The sequence below is a fragment of the Nicotiana tomentosiformis genome, chromosome 12 (genome assembly GCF_000390325.3).
Source record: "Nicotiana tomentosiformis chromosome 12, ASM39032v3, whole genome shotgun sequence".
Taxonomy (NCBI): Eukaryota; Viridiplantae; Streptophyta; class Magnoliopsida; order Solanales; family Solanaceae; genus Nicotiana; species Nicotiana tomentosiformis.
In genome coordinates this window covers 24,905,837-24,925,545 of record NC_090823.1, presented here as the reverse complement: position 1 = coordinate 24,925,545, position 19,709 = coordinate 24,905,837, and the positions used below count along the sequence as shown (strand labels likewise).

The 19,709-nt window shown below is 36.8% G+C and overlaps 1 protein-coding gene across 1 annotated transcript; it reads left to right on the top strand.

The window, feature by feature from the left end:
- Positions 1-7,386: 7,386 nt before the first annotated feature.
- LOC104094729 (agamous-like MADS-box protein AGL62) lies at positions 7,387-7,950 on the top strand. The gene has a single exon (XM_009600709.3). It carries the CDS (start codon positions 7,387-7,389, stop codon positions 7,948-7,950), a length of 564 nt encoding a protein of 187 aa, XP_009599004.3.
- The last annotated feature ends 11,759 nt before the right edge of the window (positions 7,951-19,709 follow it).

Sequence of the window (19,709 nt, the reverse complement as noted above, 5' to 3'; positions counted from 1 at the left end):
CACGGGCATGGAATAGTTGCATCGACAAGTATTTTCAAGAAATAGGTTTACTCGTTGTCTCCATGAATATGCTCTTTACATTAATGTTCATACTAATGGAGATATCTTACTTATTTATCTCTATGTTGATGATCTTATTTTAACGGGTAATAACCCAAGTTTGTTTGAAGCTTTTAAGAAAGATATGTCCCGTGAGTTCGAGATGACGGATGTAGGGTTCATGTCATACTACGTGGGCCTAGAAGTGAAGCAGATAGAGGATGAAATTTTTATCTCTCAAGAGAGCTAAATAAAAGAGATATTGAAGAAGTTCAGCATGCTCGATTGCAACCTTGTAAACACGCCAATGGAGAGTGGGACAAAACTATCCAAGTTTAATGAAGAAGATAAAATAGATCCCACATTTTTCAAAAGTCTTGTGGAAAGTTTGAGGTACTTGACTTGTACTAGGCCAGATATACTCTTTGTAGTTGGAGTAGTAAGTCGCTTCATGCAAGCTCCTAACTCCACTCACTTTAAAGTCGCTAGAATAATTCTTCGTTACCTAAATATTGAAGCTACGGAGATTTGTATTGATAACAAATACGCACAAGCACTCACGAAGAATCCAGTGTATCATGATCGTAGCAAGCATATAGATACAATGTATCACTTTATCAGAGAATGCATTGCCAAGAAAGAAGTTGAGCTCAAATATGTGAAGTCACATGATCAATGTGCGGATATATTTACAAAATCTCTCAAGTTTGAAGATTTTCAGAGGTTGAGATCAAGAATTTAAATGAAAAAGAAAAAAGAAAAATTAAGGGAGAGATTGTGGGGTCCAACCCATTTCAAAAACAAAGAAAGAACAAGTGAAATAGGCATGTGCCTATGGATAGGTTGATTAAGAGACTTGAAGCCAAAGGCTAAATTTTCTGGGGAGAATTAAAAATTCTCCTATAGCATTCTTGGAGGCTACATATTTTTCTCCTATACAAGGAGAGCTCTTTCAACATACCAAAAAGGAGAGAGAGAGAAGTAACAGAAGTTGTAATCCACATATAATAGTTTGTGAGATAAATAGTGAGTGTGAGTAATATTATTGTGAGGTATTTAAAATAAAGAGTATTATTTCTTTCGAAGATGTAGTAGTCTCTTGACACTTGTCACGACCCAAAATTCTAACTTGTCGTGATGAATCCTATCTCGATGCTAGGCAAACCAATAATCTTGATAAACCACGATTTCTCTTAAGTTTGAAAATATAATAATTTAATACAATATAAAATCCAATAAATACTAACACGAACACTCCTCAAAATCTGGTGTCACTGAGTACATGATCATCTAATATGGATACAAATCTGAAATATAAGGTCTATAATAGTCTAATACCAAAATACAATAAACAAGGATATAGGGAAAGAGAGACAAGGTCTGCGAAACACGACAGCTACCTCTGAATCTCCTGAAAATCAACTGCGTGAAATGATCAACACCCGCTATGTCCGAAAAAATCTGGATCTGCACACGAAGTACAAGGTGTAGTATGAGTACAACCAACTCAGCAAGTAACAATAATAACTAAGGAACTGAAGATAATGACAAGCTACATAGTTATAATTCACTTCCAGTAATTCCAGCAAAGAATAGACATACTTTCAAATCCGACAGTGTAAGTCAAATCAATTTTATACAGTTCAATTTCATGTAATCCGGATATAAAATCTTTCAGAAATTTCACAACAATAACAGATAGCAATCAAGTGCAATAACAAATGCAAAGCAAGTACAGCCTCTCAGGCAACGGTCACTCAACTCATCACTCGGCTCTCAGCCCTCAGCACTCACACTCAATGGGTACCTGCGCTCACTGGGTGTGTACAGACTCCAGAGGGCCTCCTACAGCCCATGCGCCATAATCTGCACGGACAACTCACGTGCTATAATATCCCGCATGGACAACTCACGTGCCATAATATCCTTACCTCGCCGACAGGCCCTCGGCCTTACTCAGTCCTCAACCTCTCTAGTCTCTCGGGCTCTCAGAAATCACAAAGATCAGCCCAAACAAACATAACATAATCAACAAATATCAAGAAAGACTGAGGCATGATATGCAAGTAAAATCATGACTGAGCGTAAGATAGAAATTAGCAATTAATTCAATAAGTACGTGCCCTCTGTGGGTCCTAACAGTACTATCACATAGCCTAAGCATGATTTCTAACACGATTTATAGTCAAATTTCTTCAACACATAGAGAGCATATAGCTAACAATAAATTATTCAACATTACAGTTTTACGGGACGGACCAAGTCACAATCCCCTCGGTGCACGTACACACGCCCGTCAGCTAGCATGTGCGTCACCTCCAAAATAATCACATGACACAAAATTTCGGGGTTTCATATCCTCAGGACCACATTTAAAACTGTTACTTACCTCAGAGCGTGAAATTCTTTACTCTGCTATGTCTTTGCCTCGCAAATCGGCCTCTGAATGCCTTGAATCTAGTAACAAATAATTCATTTCAGTCAATAAAATTTATTGAAATTAATTTCATAAAAAATGCTAATTTTCCATAAAAATCCGAATTTTAGCTCAAAGATCGCCTGTGGGGCCCATATCTCGGAACTCGACAAAGGTTACAAAATCTGGAAACACATTCAATCACAAGTCTAACCATACTAATTTTATCAAAATCCGACCCCAACTCGACCCTCAAATCTTTAATTTAAACTAAGAGGTTTTTCAAACTTTTCCAACTTAATTCACCAATTAAATGATAAAAACAATCATGGATTTGGGTAATTTAACCAATATTGAGTTAAGAACATATACCCCGTTGTTTTTCGTGAAAAACTCCCGAAAATCGCCTCTCCCCGAGCTCAAATCTGTCAAAAACTGAAAATGGGACAAAGTCCCATTTTCAGAACTTAAACTCGCTGCTCAGACATTTGCTCTACGCGATCGCGAACATTCCCACGCGATCGCGAAGAACAATTTTTCATCGCCCAGATTTTACTCTACGCGATCGCGCACTTTCCCAGGCGATCGCGAAGCACAACATCACAGACCTACGTGATTGCAAACTCGTCCACGCGATCGCGAAGCACAAAACGCGTGACTTCTATTTCCGCTCCACTTACTCTACGCGAATGCGACCTTCTTCACGCGTTCGCAAGTCACAAAATCCCAGAGCTACGCGATCGCGAAGCACAAAATGCCACTGCCTCACATTAACCCTACGCGATCGCAGATATCTCTATGCGATCGCGTAGAACAAAAATCCCCACTGACAAACTAAGCCTACGCGATCGCAGATACATTCACGCGATCGCGTAGAAGGAAAACATCATGAGATATCAGAAAATTGTAGCAGCTGTTCAAGTCCGAATATTTGATCCGTTAACCATCTAAAACTCACTTAAGCCCCTCGGGACCTCAATCAAATATACCAACAAGTTCTAAAATATAATACGGACTTAGTCGAACCCTCAAATCATCTCAAACAACGCTAAAATCATGAATTACACCCAAATCAAGCCTAATGAATTACACCCAATTCAAGCCCAATTCAGAATCGGATTTCGACCCCGATATCAAAAAGTCAACCCCCGGGCAAACTTCCCAAAAAAATTAACTTTCGGCATTTCAACCCTAATTCCGCTACAGACCTCCAAATAATATTTCGAACACGCTCCTAATCCCAAAATCACCATACGGAGCTATCGGAATTATCAAAATTCAAATCCGAGGTCGTTTACACATAGGTCCATATCCGGTTCACTTTTCTAACTTAAATTTTTAATTATGAGGCTAAGTGTCTCATTTCACTCTGAATTCCTTCCGCACCCGAACCCACTAACCCGGTAAGTCATAAAATAACTATAAAGCATAAATTGAGCAGTAAATAGGGGAACGAGGTTATAATACTCAAAACGACCGGTCGGATCATTACAACACTACTAAGTTGTAATAATATAATGGTAATATTGCTTCACTCGGGTATTGTATTTTACCCCATTAAAAGATTTTGTCTTTATTACTCTCTTGTATTATTGTTATTTATCGTGGATATTATTTCTACGCGGGATATTAGTTTCCCAACAAAAGTTTCTTCATCTCTTGACATTTAAGTGTCCTCTAACTTCTCCTTAATAGTCTCTGTAAATGTATTCTGAAAAAAATTTAATTAGTTATAATATAAAATAACAAAATCTGCCAAGTTTGTCACCCGAAATGCAGCGAAGGGTGTTGCCTATTGATCATTAAAGTGAGTGAGAACCATGAGATCTCATGTTCAAATCCTAGTGGAGGCAAAAACTCTATCTAAATTTTGGTAGATAGAGTTACCTAGTACTTGTTGCTAGTAAGATGTGGCATGTTTCCCGTGGAATTAACTGAGGTGCATACAAGTTGGCCCAAACACCATGGTTATCAAAAAAAATATAGTACTTAGATAAATGCAGTGGTTTTCATTATTGTATACAGATTTGCTGCTTTTCACACTAAGTTCATGGTTTTTTTTTACCTCATATTAGTAATTTCCTTTATGTTTTAGCAAAGCAAGATACGTCTTGCTGCAAACATGGATGCATAGAAAGAAGAGGTAGAAAATGGAAAAGAAGAGTACATCAATTTCTTTTCTACTGCAGCAAATCACTAATATTATCTTTTGCTAAATGATGCTCAAGTAAATACAAGAAACTTCAAAATTTAAGAGATTTGAATGATCATACGGATCGATGGCTCCTTCTTTTGTTAGTGCATCCGCCACTTGGTTTTGCTCCCCATAGATATATATATGAAGGATGTTGTGGTCTCTAGGAGCATCATCAATGACATGCATTCCAAAATAATAGAGCTTTACGTATATTTCCATTTTGTAACATATTGATTATCTTGAGTCAATAATTATCTCTAGCAGAGAAAGAGATTTTCTACCGCAATCTTAAATCCCTGCATAAGCGTCAATAGCTCAGCTAGAGTGTTAGTAGTGTTGGGGATACCTTTCATGAAACCCCTACTATTTTTGGCAATTCCCCTTATTCCCCAACCGCATGGTTCCCATTTAACGTACTAGGCTTAGCAATTAAAGCATATTCCGCAGCGTTATAAATAGTGTTTGAAACTTTAGCCTTTTCATTCTTTATGATTAAAAACATTATTACTCCCAGCAAACTAGATGTGTCATTAGCAGACATCGATTATATCGACCCAAGAGAGGTAATCATTGTACTCCTGATTCTTGATGTTAATTAAGTCAACGTTGCGTTCCAAGAGTTCATAGAAAAAACAATAGGGGCAGTCTAAGAGGTTCTACCACTTTTTTCCCAATTCTTCCAACTCCAATCCTTAATTACATGACAGTAACAAAGATAGATTAGTATAATTTAACCAAAATAGAGTTAAGAATTCTTATCCCAACGTAACAATTCCGCTGAAAATCCCTCGAAATTTCATCTTAAACCGAGCTCTCAAAGTCCCAAGATGTATTATGAAGACTAACCCTCGAAAATTTCCTTTTCTGCCTAGTGAATCTGCAGCTGCGGTCGCTCTGTCGTATCTGCGACGCCGCACCTGCGAAAAAACCATCACAGGAGCGGTTCCAGCTTAAGTCAGGACTTACCGCTTGTGCGGACCAAACGTGCTTCTGCGCTTCCACTTTTGCGGACAAAACGTGCTTCTGCACACACGCTTCTACGGACGATGTCCGCTTCTGCGATCCCAGGCCTTCCTCGCCAATTCTGCTTATGCGACCAACTTTCCGCATCTGCAGGCTCGCAGATGTGGCACACTCCTCGCGCCTGCGATCCATCAGTAGCCCATCCAACTATGCACCTGCGATGCCTGAACTGCTTCTACGGAATCGCACCTACGGAAAGCTCCTTGCAGGTGCGATTGCACTAGAACTGAACCTCCAAAATTTCCCAAGTCCAAATTCTTTTGATCCATTATCCATCCAGAATCCCCCCTATGCCCCCGGACCTCAACCAATTATACCAACAAGTTCCAAAATATATAACGGACCTACTCGAGGCCACAAATCACATCAAACAACATAAATTCTATGGGTCGAAACCCAAATTCAAGTCTATGAACTATGAACTTCCAAATTCCGAAACCAACTCCGATTGACACCAAATTTTGTACACAAGTCATAAATAACAGACGAATTCCAACTTCCGAAATCGGGATCCGACCCCGATATCAATAAAATCAGCTCCCGATTAAACTTCCCAAAAACCTTCCATTTTTCAACTTTCGCCAAATCGTGCAGAAAGGACCTACGGACCTCCAAATCAACATCTGAATACACTCCTAAGACAAAAATTACCATACGGAGCTATTGGAACCATCCAAACTCTATTCAGGAGTTATCTTCACACAAGTCAAACTACGGTCAACTCCTACGACTTAAACCTCCAACTTAGGGACTATGTGTCCCCTTTCAATCCGAAACTCACCCGAAACCAAAACCAAAACCCCCAGAAAGTCATGTAACTATAATATAATACAGAGGAGGCAATAAATAGGGGTTCGAGGCTAGCACACTCAAAACGACCGACCGGATCGTTACACAGTGAAATGATTTCTTTCATGTACTATTTATCACGTTAGGTTTAGAAAGGCGTTTTAAGAGGTTTATAAAGATTAAAGTTATTCGATAATTATGCTTCAAGTTTAGGGTTTGGACTACAAAATTTGTTCACTTGCCGTAAGTATTACGATTAGGATTCACGAGTTTGTAAAGGCTTTAAATTACTCTCTAATTATCTTAAGATTTTATATTAAATTTCTCAAAATAATTGTACTTTATGAGTAAGAGAATAAATATTTTAACATATTTAAAGCTTATAATGGAATGATTTTTCCTAAGCAAGATAAGAAGATATCCATATAAAAACTAGAGTAAATTTAGAATGCACGAGCACAATAGGAAAAAAAAAAGATTACTTCATAAATTGCCATCTTTTTGTGTATGAACATACTAAAACTTATACCATAAACGAATGGCGCATGCAGCAAAAATTTTCCCACCCACGCACAAAAAGGTAATCCCTATTATTTTTGTTACTTTTATTTAAATTCTTAACAAAATAATAGTTGGTGTTCTAAGTGCAATCCAATAACATAATTCTAATAAAGTAAAATATGTATTGTCTAATTATGATCATTTAGGATTAGCACTGACGTTTAAGGAAAAAGAAAAAGAATGAGGCCCAGATTTGTTTCAATCCTTCTGGAAAAGGAATTAACATAAAAAAAAATTAATTCCCTGTTATTTGAATTCATTTCCATTCAAACAATGAAATGATTTTATAGTTATAAATAAACTCTTAAGGGTGAGACCCAAAATCACATTTCTCTTTGTTTTTCAAATCATAGGTTTAGCCATGGGAAGAAAGAGTAATGGTCGAAAAAGAATTGACATGGTGAAGATACAAAATGAGAGAAACTTACAAGCGACTTTCTCTAAACGACACGATGGCCTCTTCAAGAAGGCTAGTGAACTTTGTACACTAAGTGGTGCTGAAGTTGCCTTAGTGGTATTTTCCCCAGGAAACAAAGTTTACTCGTTTGGCCACCCCTCTGTGGATTTGGTCATGGATAGGTTCCTGCCAGGGAACTCTCCTAACCAGCTTATTGAGGCTCATCGAAATGCTAGCGTTGGTGAGGTCAATATGGAGGAGCTGATCGACAAAGAAGGGAGATTAGAAATGGAGAGAAGTCGCACAGAAGCCTTACAAGGAATTAGGAGGGGTGCTACTTCAGACAAGCGTTGGTGGGAAGCTCCAATTGAAGAGCTAAACTTTTTTCAACTTCAACAAGTGGCAGAGGCAATGGAAATGACAAAGAAGCAATGTGAAATAGAGGCGGATCACCAGCAAAAGGTGCATGGTATTGCATTTCCATATCGTACCCTTGGAAGTGCCTTGGCTCCTTATGGGGGGGGCTAGGGCGAGCTCCTTGAATGGTTCCTATGCTAGGCCATCTGAATTCCGTGGCTAGCTCTCACCATTTCAAAACAAGGTTCCAGGATTCACTTTTGGTGCTAATAGGGCCAGAATTTCGTTTTATTTAAATATTTATAGTTGTCTTATATAGACATACTTGATGTAGAATTTATCCATATTGTTAGCAATAGCTTGATGCGGATAAACTATCAATTAAGTTCGTATTATCTATGATTTTAATCTTATTTTTAGTGAATGAACAGTATTTTATGCCATATATTTAGTCTGGTTTAATCACTCATTCACATAAAAGTTACTCCCTGAACGCTAAAGTAGTAAAAGATTGAATTTGAATCTGACAAAGAAGTCATGTAAGTTAGCTTGAAGTGTTTATTTACCAAAATAATAGTTATCTTTGACACAAACAAACTCTTGTCTAACTCTTCTTGACAGTCGGGAGTTTAGGCTTAAAACGTTTCTAAGTACAATTTGAGAGTGAAATTTATCCATTTTCAGTTGGGATAGTTTTTCTAAGAAAGCACAATGCTCATAAATAAATACAATGATGAGGGAGTAGTAAGCTTTTTAGAGAAGTAGTGATTCATTGTTTCAGTTTAGTGCTTCAGTTCAGTTCATGTCTTCTTCCTTCTTTAATGTCTCTTTTTATAGCCAAGTCTTTCAGTCTTGCCTTGTATAGCTCTACTAATAGTTGTCTTCAAGCACTACAACAAATTAGGTTTACTTGGTATTTTGTGGCAACTCAAAAGCTTACCACAGTGACAGTTTTAGGACGACAATAGTATCTGTCACTAAAAGTTGTATTTTACTAGACTATAAATATATCGCCACAAATATGCCTCATTCGCAATTGTATATCCATATAATTTGCTTACTAGGAAGGTGTATATATATATATATATATATATATATATATATATATATAATATACTTAATTTTTTTCCATTTTCTTTACTAATCTATATTAATGGATTACCTGTTTAGGAATTATCAAATGTTATTTATCCAGCAAAGCTCCAAAAAGTAATAATTAAATTTGTTTCTTATTAACTATAGAATATGAATGAATTTCCAATAGAAAATTCAAAATTAATTGACTCGTAGTCAGCAATGTAATTAATGACAATCGAACAAAATATACACAAACTTATAATGACATAGAGGAGGCGGTAGAGAGCCTCAAATACTTAATGATGAGAGGAGTGGAATTTCTTCCAATTTTTACTTAATATATCAAAATAGGCTTTGTTAACCCGGAAAATTGGATAACAATTGAATTTATACGCAGTTTTAAGGATACGTGATCTAATTTGATACGAAATGAGAAATCAGATTTAATGTATGGAAATAAACAATAAGAAGATAATTGCAAACTACGCCAGTTGAACAATCCTAGCCTTAGGAGATTAGTCACCCTCGAGCCTGGAACAATTTTATCAGTGCTAGAACAGAATGAGAGAATGAAATAACTAGAAACAACAGTATATTCATTTATGATGTGTGTTACAATCCCCTTTCATGAATTGTCAAGTCCCCTTTATATATTAGGGGAGACCTACCCTTTAAGATATTATTATATTATTCTATAGAAGGCAAAAGTCCTTGATTTGCTCACCATTGGTTTCCTTTTTGACTGGTTCCGTAATTTTCGACATAATAATTGGTAATGGCGAGAATTATGGACCTCTGTCTGATGAGTTGGCGGAGCTTTCTTCAAAACCGTTAGAAACAAGATCGGTTATGCTACCGGTAAACTCGAGGGAAGATCTGATGGTTTCGATGGCTAATTTTGTTGCTACTTTCGGTTCGATCTTATTCACAATGTTTCGATCTTTGGCCGATCGTGTGGGGTGTTAGATCGATCTTCGAGCTCGACTTTACCTGATCACAGATACTTCGACCCTGGTCTAACCAGGGAGTTTGGAAGCTCGATCGAATATCGGGCTCGATTTTACCCGTATACAGGCTTATTCAAATAGGAGAAAATATAAGGAGCACTTCCACTTTAATGGACCTCATGCGACGTGAATTAGGATTAATTGCTGTCCGAATACAAATAGGAGAAACATGAAGAATTATTTTTTCCTGCACCTATTTCTACTTGATAAAAGCAAAGCTATAGAAGAAATGGTCCAAATATTTCTAATAATTAAGGATTTACTTGTCACGATCCAAATTTCTCTCTGTAGGATCAAGCGTGATGGCACATAGTCTTAGGAACTAGGTAAGCCTAACACTTACTGAATTAGTGGCAACTCAACCAACAATTATTAAATATGAAATAGAAATTTTCTACATTCTCAAAATCGGTAGTACAAGTCACAAGCTCTACAGAGTTTACTAGAAAATCTCTAAATACAAATATTCCAGAATAGAATCAAACAGTGCAAAGAAAATATCAGAAAGTGACTCTGAGGCCTGCGAACGCGACAACAGGTATATCTTGAGTCTCCATAGAAACCCCCGCTCAAATAACAGGAATATAATGACTATGAGGTACCTAAATCTGCACAAAAATGCAAAAGAGTAGCATGAGTACACCACATCGGTACTCATTAAGTATCAATCCTAACATCGGTAGAGTAGTGACGAGACCAGGTCAAGACACCTACCAGACATATAAACCTGTACAAAATATTACATAAAGCTAACTAGGAAAGAATATCAATGTAAGGCCAATAACACAAGAATTTCCAATTCAAATCAACAATGAGAACAAAGAAAACACGGATGGCAACGAGAAAACAATCAAGTAATTAAGCAACAACATAATCAGAGTAGAAATGACATATGAATGGGTTCAAGTAAGGAATCATATGATGAATCAATCAATTAAATTATTTATACCGCATGTATTTCAACATAAATTACCCGAGGTATCACTCCTCGACATCTCAAATCATGATTCACAACTTTCAATTTTTACACATGTGGTATCTTTTGCCCACATCTTTCCGAATCACTTTTTCATGGTAAAATCCTCGGGCTACCATGTGTATAGTTTCTGTAGCAATATCAACCAAGATGACCAATGAATAATTTAAACACACTTAAATACCATTTCCAAATTTAATACAGTGAAGCATCAAATGAGTTATTAAGCCAATTTAGGATTCAAATAAGGTACAATAGTGGAAAGGTTGTGCAAATAGAATATCAATTGAGTTTAGTTTAGAAATATACGAGATTCAATAAAAATATTGTATTTATACAAAAATAGGATATCAACCAAATTTTAGCGAGATAAATATGGGATTTATTAAGGTAATACAAAATAACAATTATTTTTTGTAAATTGCATGACAATAAGATAATGAGTGAATTTGAAATACCAATTAGAGTAAAATGAAATCACTATTTTAATTAGCAGAACTCAGAACAAGATATGAGTTTTATTTTGAAAGACTTGCAAATGGAACAACTTGAGAATTCTTTCATTTAATTGTGCCAAATTTTAGCAACTTAACATATCACATAGGATGCATGACTCACACAAGAATTCCATATTGTTTCATTTAATATATTGACGGTTAATTAATTATGATCAAAATAGAATGAAGTAATTTAAGAAACCAAAGTAACCGTCCTAGCATGAAATGCATCATGAGAATCACAATCGGAATTAAACTTAATATCACAATAATTTAATATCTTTACATTTGTTGCGACTTGCAACCCGATCCCACTCAATAATAATCATATTTGTTTATTTGTTGCGGCGTGCAACCCTATCCCACTGAATAATAATCATATCTATTTAATTATTGCGGCGTGCAACCCGATCCCATACAACATTAATCATATTTATTTATTTATTGCGGCATGCAACCTAATCCCACACAATAATAATCATATATGTTGTGTCGTGCCATCCGATCCCATACAATATTAATCATATATGTTTATTTATTGTGGCGTACAACCCGATCCCACACAATAATAATCATATCTATTGCGGCATGCAACCCGATCCCATACAACATTAATCATATCTGTTGCGGCGTGCAACCCGATCCCACACAATGATAATCATCTCTCATTTAACATTTATCATTGACCATTGATCATTTTCATTCCTGTTGCGGCGTGCAACCCGCTCCCCATTATAAACTTTAAACAAATTTATTGCGGCGTGCAGTCCACTCATCAATATAAATATTAAACACATCTGTTTCGGCATACAACCCGCTCCTCAAGCAACACAAACTAAGCAACCAATTTATAACCAACTATGGTGTATCACAAAATCAAAAGGAATAACGAGGCTATACAAGGAAGTCACAACTAATGAAAAAGGGTACACGATAACTCACGAAATCAAATAGCAAGGAAATGACAATATATAAATCAAGGCACAATTTATGAACATCAATTAACTATTAGGTATGTAGCAGATAAAGCATGAATTCAACAAGTGATTACAATCAACAATTGGCATATAAGGGTGAACTTTACAACAAAGATGGAACATGTGCTAACAATTTTAAGTAAAGCACGTACAAACAATTCTATTGTCATGAAACAATAGCTACAATTAATTACATGAAGGAAGCCTAACAGTCCAAACCGTTAAAATACCACATATAGGTCTTGTACCCACTCGTCACCTCGCGTACACGACCTTCACTTAACACGAATGACACAATCATCTCAAATCCTAAGGGGTGGTTTCCCCCACACAAGTTAGACAAGACACTTACCTTACCGAAATTAGGTTGATATTCCAAAATAGCCTTCTCGCGTGAAATGACCTTCAGAATTAATTATATAACACCATTAAACTTTATCGGGAATAATTTCAGATAATAAAATATCGACTTTAAATTTTTCTTTAAAAAGTCAACCCCGGGGCCCGCATCCTCCACCCGACGAACACCCATTCCGATTCGAGTTCAACCATAATAAAATTATCAAATTCCAATAAAGGATCGCCCTACAAATCTTCATTTTACAGTTTTGAAAGATTTTACAATTTTTCCAATTTCTTCTATTCGATTCACTAATTAAGGATGAAAATAATAATGAAATATAATGAAAACTGAGTAGGAAACACTTACCCCAATCCATTTGGTGAAAATCCTCTCAAAAATCGCCCAAATCTGAGTTCCCTAGTCTCCAAAAATGTTGAAATGAGCTTATCAATAAAACTGTCCAGTAAAAACACTAATCTAGTCGCTAAAAGCCTAATTCCCGTCTCTAAATGTGCCAAATCTGGTCGCTAAAGGTGCGCACTAGAACCTGCTTGCACCAGCAGTTTATTTTTTTACTAAAAAGGCTCTAATTCCATCATACGAATTCGAAATTTGACAATTTTTGTTCCTATGAGTCATAAATAATAATAATATATTTGAACCTAGTCGTTCAATCGAAACTCAATTTAGAGCTCATTTTTTCCATGCAATACCAACTTCGTTCATTAAATAATTAACTCATGTTTTGCTGTAAAAACCCAATCGCGACTTGATGAAATTAGACCAAACATTCTAGATCATTCTTATAATTCATAATCAAACTTTCGGAAGTCTCGAAATCAAATTTCAATCTGTAGAACTAAAAATGAACCTTTGGATCATTACATGCTTATGCTCAAAACAATGTCAAAACACAAAACACGTTAGAAAACCCATCCAAATATAATATGATCCCCATGGGACCCCAACCAAGTATACTAACAAGTCTCAAAACATGATACGAACTTGCTCGAAGCCTCAAATTGCCTCTAACAACACTAGAATCATGAATCGCGCATCGATTCAAGCCTAAGAAACTTATGAACTTCCGAATTCCAAAACTAATGTTGATTCGTACCAAACCAACTCCGATTGACTTCTAATTTTGCACTCAAGTCATAAATGACAGTACAAACCTATTCCAACTTTCGGAACCGAGATCCGACCCCAACATCAATAAAGTCAACTTCCGAACAAACTTTCTAAAATCATCCATTTCTTTTCCAACTTTCGCCAATTCATGCTGAAACGACCTACGGACCTCTAAATCAATATCCGGGCATACTCCTAAGACCAAAATTATGATACGGAGCTATTGCAACCCTCAAAACTCTATTTCTGAGTCGTCTACACAAAAGTCAAACTCCGGTCAACTCTTACCGCTTAAACTTCTAAAACAAGAATCCTTCTTTCAAATTGATCCTGAATCATCCAAACTCGACCACACACATAAGTCATAATAAATAATACGAACCTGTTCAGGGCCTTAAGCCATTGAACCGGACGCTAATTCTCAAAATGATCAGTCGGGTCGTTACATTCTTCCCCACTTAATCATACGTTCATCCTCGAACGTGCTATGAATCATTCTGAGGATATCAAATTGTTTATTTCACTCTTACACATATACTCGCGGGTGATACCACGTCACCACAACCAACATAGGTTCGACAACACCATCTCAATTGAGATTATTTTTCCTATCCACACTTATAAACCTAAGAATCAATTTTCTTACACTCCAATCATTTTCAAAAGGGTCCGATTTTAATATCAACACACGGTATTAGTCCCAGCTGGCTGTAGCAACTCGTGTCTATGCTCGCACGGCACAACCACATAACGTATCGCAATATGCATATGCCCATAACCATATCTCTAGTCATAATAGTTATTCATAATCAATTACAGCACCGTCAATTAACTTTATGTTAACAAAAATCTCGTTCCAAACCTTCACAATACTGACAACGAGACACGAGGCATGAAGTCCTCATAATTATTTACCTGAATTAACGAGTCACATTTAACGCCACCTAGGCACTCACCTCGTAGGCTAATACGCAATAATTACAACACGAATATGGCTAATTATGCACAGAGAAATACATACAAGAAATATCTAATAAGCCTAACAGGCATGACTCCCTATTAGTACTATAATACAAATATAATTTCACAAGGGAGAATTTAAACACATAAATTTTCATCACAAGGATCTCGTCCTTATATAACTTCTACCGCGGCATGTAGCCCGGTTTAAACATATCAATTCACATTAAAATGCGAGGATCATATCCTCATCTCTGAATCACAAGTAATATGCACATTGTGCAAATCGAAACTTTTCATTTTCTTCTTTTAAATAATTTCCGTTAAATAAAATCACAACGCATAATGAACCTCTATACTGGTAGGGCAAATAATTCACAAATTATAATCAATTATCCGGAAATTACATCCAAACTCACCGTAATGAGTAACAGAAAGTCACTTTTAGCCTCACAACTCTTTTTAGTGACTAAAATAGAATGATAGACACGACTATCTCCATAGAATCTCGCAACAGGAGTAAACACATAAGTAGATTACAGGATTACGAAGCTCACTCATAAGTGGAGCATAATAGGAGGACTCGCCTCGATACTTAGAACTGAATCAAGTTAAGAAAATTATTCCATTATAATAAATTGAGAGCGTACCTGTAATGACACCATCTGATGTAGCAGCCTCTGCCATACCATGGAAAATATATCAACGGGTCAGGCCTCCACCTCTAGGACGCCCTCTACCTGCCTGTCCTCCACTCCTAACTGGATATGTAGGTGGAGTAGCAACTGAAATGGGGCTCGAAGCCTGAGTGTTCTAATGAAATATGTCTCTCCCTAGTCTGGGATAATTTCTCATGATGTGCCTAGTATCCCCACACTCATAACAACCCCTCTGCGGGTTTGGCTGCTCTTACTAAGTCAGTGCCGGATAACTGAAATAACCATTGTAGGAATCTCGTGTCGGTGGTGCAGTAAAATAACTTACTGGTGCACCCCGAGTAATATGATGTGCGGACTGAGCTCAAGGACTGCTCGAGTCTCCGCCATAATGAGTTATAGCTACAGAGTAGAATCCACTAAATTCTCCAGAACCTCGAGACCTCTTGGTCTCCTTAGTTTCCTTTTCCTCACCCCAAACACGTTCTAACCTCTTGGCAATTTCCACCACTAACCGAAATTAAGTATCAGCCTGTAGCTCTCGAGTCATACCGAATTTAAGATCATAACTGAGTCCTTCAATGAATCTACAGACTCATTCTCTGGCTGTAGGAACCAAAGTAGGAGTATTACGGGCTAACTGACTGAACCTGATGGCATGTTCTTACGCCGTCATTGTGCCCTGACGCAACCTTTCAAACTCTGTGCACCATGTATTTCGTAGAGTCTAGGGAACAAACTCCCTCAAAAACATTCTACAAACTTAGCCCAAGTAGGTGGTGTTGCATTGTCTGGTCTGCCCTCTTCATAGACTTGCCACAAACACATGTGGAGAATTATCTCTCCAAAGGCCAATTTCTTCCTTTGCTATGCTAACTCTGCACCACCAAGCTGACCCATTGCTTCACATACTCCTCGATTCTTCCTTGGGGTAATACTTCTCCCTATTTATACACAATGATCCCAAAAGTAAAGCTCCATACAGACAAATCTTGGCACGAACCGCGTAGCCCAGAAGCAAAAACTATCGTACTTCCTCTGAGGCACCCCATACTGCCGCAACCGAGACGCCCACGCTGAGTAGATCTTCTATAAATTTGAAGTTGTTTCTCTAGCTCCTTTGGCACTGAAGTATAGGATTATTAAGGACACAGACATACCGCAAGTCCCAACATTATCACCTGCAAAATCTCAGGCCTTAAACATGTGCAAATTTTGGGGAACCTTTTAGTACCACATATATACATCTCAGGACAGAACTGATATAACACATGACCCTACAATATGTTTGTCTATAGTGGACTCCCCCACCTGGCATGAAGCCATAGGATGCAACGTCCGATGATCCACAATACTTATCTTCACAGCTCGTACTCATCAACCAGATGACAGAATCCGCTGCACCCCCACGTAAATCACTGAGTGATCCTTCAATACATTTGTATCTTCAGTCGGGACCACACGTTGAGACGATGTTTGAGCATCCCTGGCTCCCTCGTTGTCCTCACGAACCATCAACGCACAACTGATACCGAGTGCGCAATGTCATACACTAGTGGATCTAAATGAATATAAGATATATGCTTCAAGTTGAATCAATATCGCACGATAAGGAATAAAAGAAGTGGAATTTTCTAATAGTTTCCGTAGCCTATCAAAGATAATCACAGACATCTCCATACCGATCCGCAAGACTCTACTAAACCTGCTTATGACTTGTAGCACCTATGAACCTAGAGCTCTGATACCAACTTGTCACGACCCAAATTTCTCTCTGTAGAATGTCGTGATGGCACCTAGTATTAGGAACTAGGTAAGCCTAACACTTACTTAATTAGTGGCAACTCAACCAATAATTATTAAATATGAAAAATTAATTTCCTACATTCCCAAAGACGGTAGTACAAGTAACAAGCTCTACAGAGTTTACTAGAAAATGATCTCCAAATACAACTATTCCAGAATAAAATCAAACAGTGCAAAGAAAATATCATAAGGTGACTTTGAGGCCTGCGAACGCGACAGCAGGTGTACCTTGAGTCCCCACAGAAATGCCCGATCAAATAACAGGAATATAAGGACTATGAGGTACCTGAATCTGTACAAAAATATGCAGAAGAGTAATATGAGTACACCATAGCAGTACCTAGTAAGTATCAAGCCTATCCTCGGTAGAGTAGTGACGAGGCCAGGTCAAGACACTTACCAGACATATAAACCTATACAAAATGTTACATAAAGCTAACAAGGAAAAATATTAATGTAAGGCTAATAACAGAAGAATTTTCAATTCAAATCAACAATGAGAACAAGGAGAACACGGATGGCAACGAGAAAACAATCAAGTAATTAAGCAACAACATAATCAGAGTAGAAATGACATATGAATGGGTTCAAGTAAGGAATCATATGATGAATCAATCAATTAAATTATTTATACCGCATGTATTTCAACATAAATTACCCGAGGTATCACTCCTCGACATCTCAAATCATGATTCACAACTTCCAATTCTTACACATGTGACATCTTGTGCCCACATCTTTCCGAATCACTTTTGCACGGCAAATATTCTCGTGCTACCATGTATATAGATTCCGTATCAATATCAACCAAGATGACTAATGAATAATTAAACACACTTAAATACCATTTTCAAATTTAATACAGTGAAGCATCAAATGATTTATTAAGCCAATTTAGGATTCAAATAAAGTAAAATAGTGGAGAGGTTGTGCAAATAGAATATCAATTGAGTTTAGTTTAGAAATATATGAGATTCGATAAAAATATTGTATTTATACAAAAATAGGACATCAACCAAATTTTAACGAGATAAATATGAAATTTATTAAGGTAATACAAAAGAATAATTTTTTCGTAAATTGCACGACAATAAGATAATGAGTGAATTTGAAATACCAATTAGAGTAAAAATGAAATCACTATTTTAATTAGTAGAACTCAGAACAAGATATGAGTTTTATTTTGAAAGACTTGCAAATGGAACAACTTGAGAATTCTTTCATTTAATTGTGTCAAATTTTAGCAACTTAACATATCACATAGGATGCATGACTCACACAAGAATTCCATATTGTTTTATTTTTAATATATTGACGGTTAATTAATTATGATCAAAATAGAATGAAGTGATTTAAGAAAACAAAGTAACCGTCCTAGCATGAAATGCATCATGAGAATCACAATCGGAATTAACCTTAATATCACAATAATTTAATATCTTTACGTTTGTTGCGGCGTGCAACCCGATCTCACACAATAATAATCATATCTGTTTATTTGTTGCGGCGTGCAACTTGATCCCACTCAATAATAATCATATCTGTTTATTTATTGCGGCGTGCAACCCGATCACATACAACATTAATCATATTTATTTATTTTTTGCGGCGTGTAACCCGGTCCCCATTATAAAAATTAAATAAATTTGTTGCGACGTTCAACCTGCTCCTCAATATAAACATTAAACACATCTATTTCGGCGTGCAACCCGCTCCTCAAGCAACACAAATTAAGCAACCAAATTACAACCAACTGCAGTGTACCACAAAATCAAAAGGAATAACGAGGCTACATAAGGAAGTCACAACTAATGAAAAAGGCTACACGATAGCTTACGAAATCAAATAGCAAGGAAATGACAATACATAAACCAAGGCACAATTTATGAGCATCAATTAACTATTGGGTATGTAGCAGATAAAGCATGAATTCAACAAGTGATTGCAATCAACAATTGGCATATAAGGGTGAACTTGACAACAAATATGGAACATGTGCTAACAATTTTAAGTAAAGCACGTACAAACAATTCTAACAACAAAAGATATAGTCATGAAACGATAGCTACAATTAATTACATGAAGGAAGCCTAACAGTCCAAATCGATAAAATACCACGTATAGGTCGTGTACCCACTCGTCACCTCGCGTACACGACCTTCACTTAACACGAATGACACAATCATCTCAAATCCTAAGGGGTGGTTTCTCCCACACAAAGTTAGACAAGACACTTACCTATCGAAATTAGGTCAATATTCTAAAATAGCTTACTCGCGTGAAATGACCTTCAGACGGCTCAAATCTGGCAAAATTAATTACATAACATCATTAAAATTTATCGGGAACAATTTCGGATAATAAAACGCCGACTTTAAATTTTACTTTAAAAAGTCAACACTGGGTCCCGATCCCGGAACCCGACTATAATTCACGAAATCTGAATACCCATTCCGATACGAGTTCAACCATACCTAAATTATCAAATTTCGATAACGGA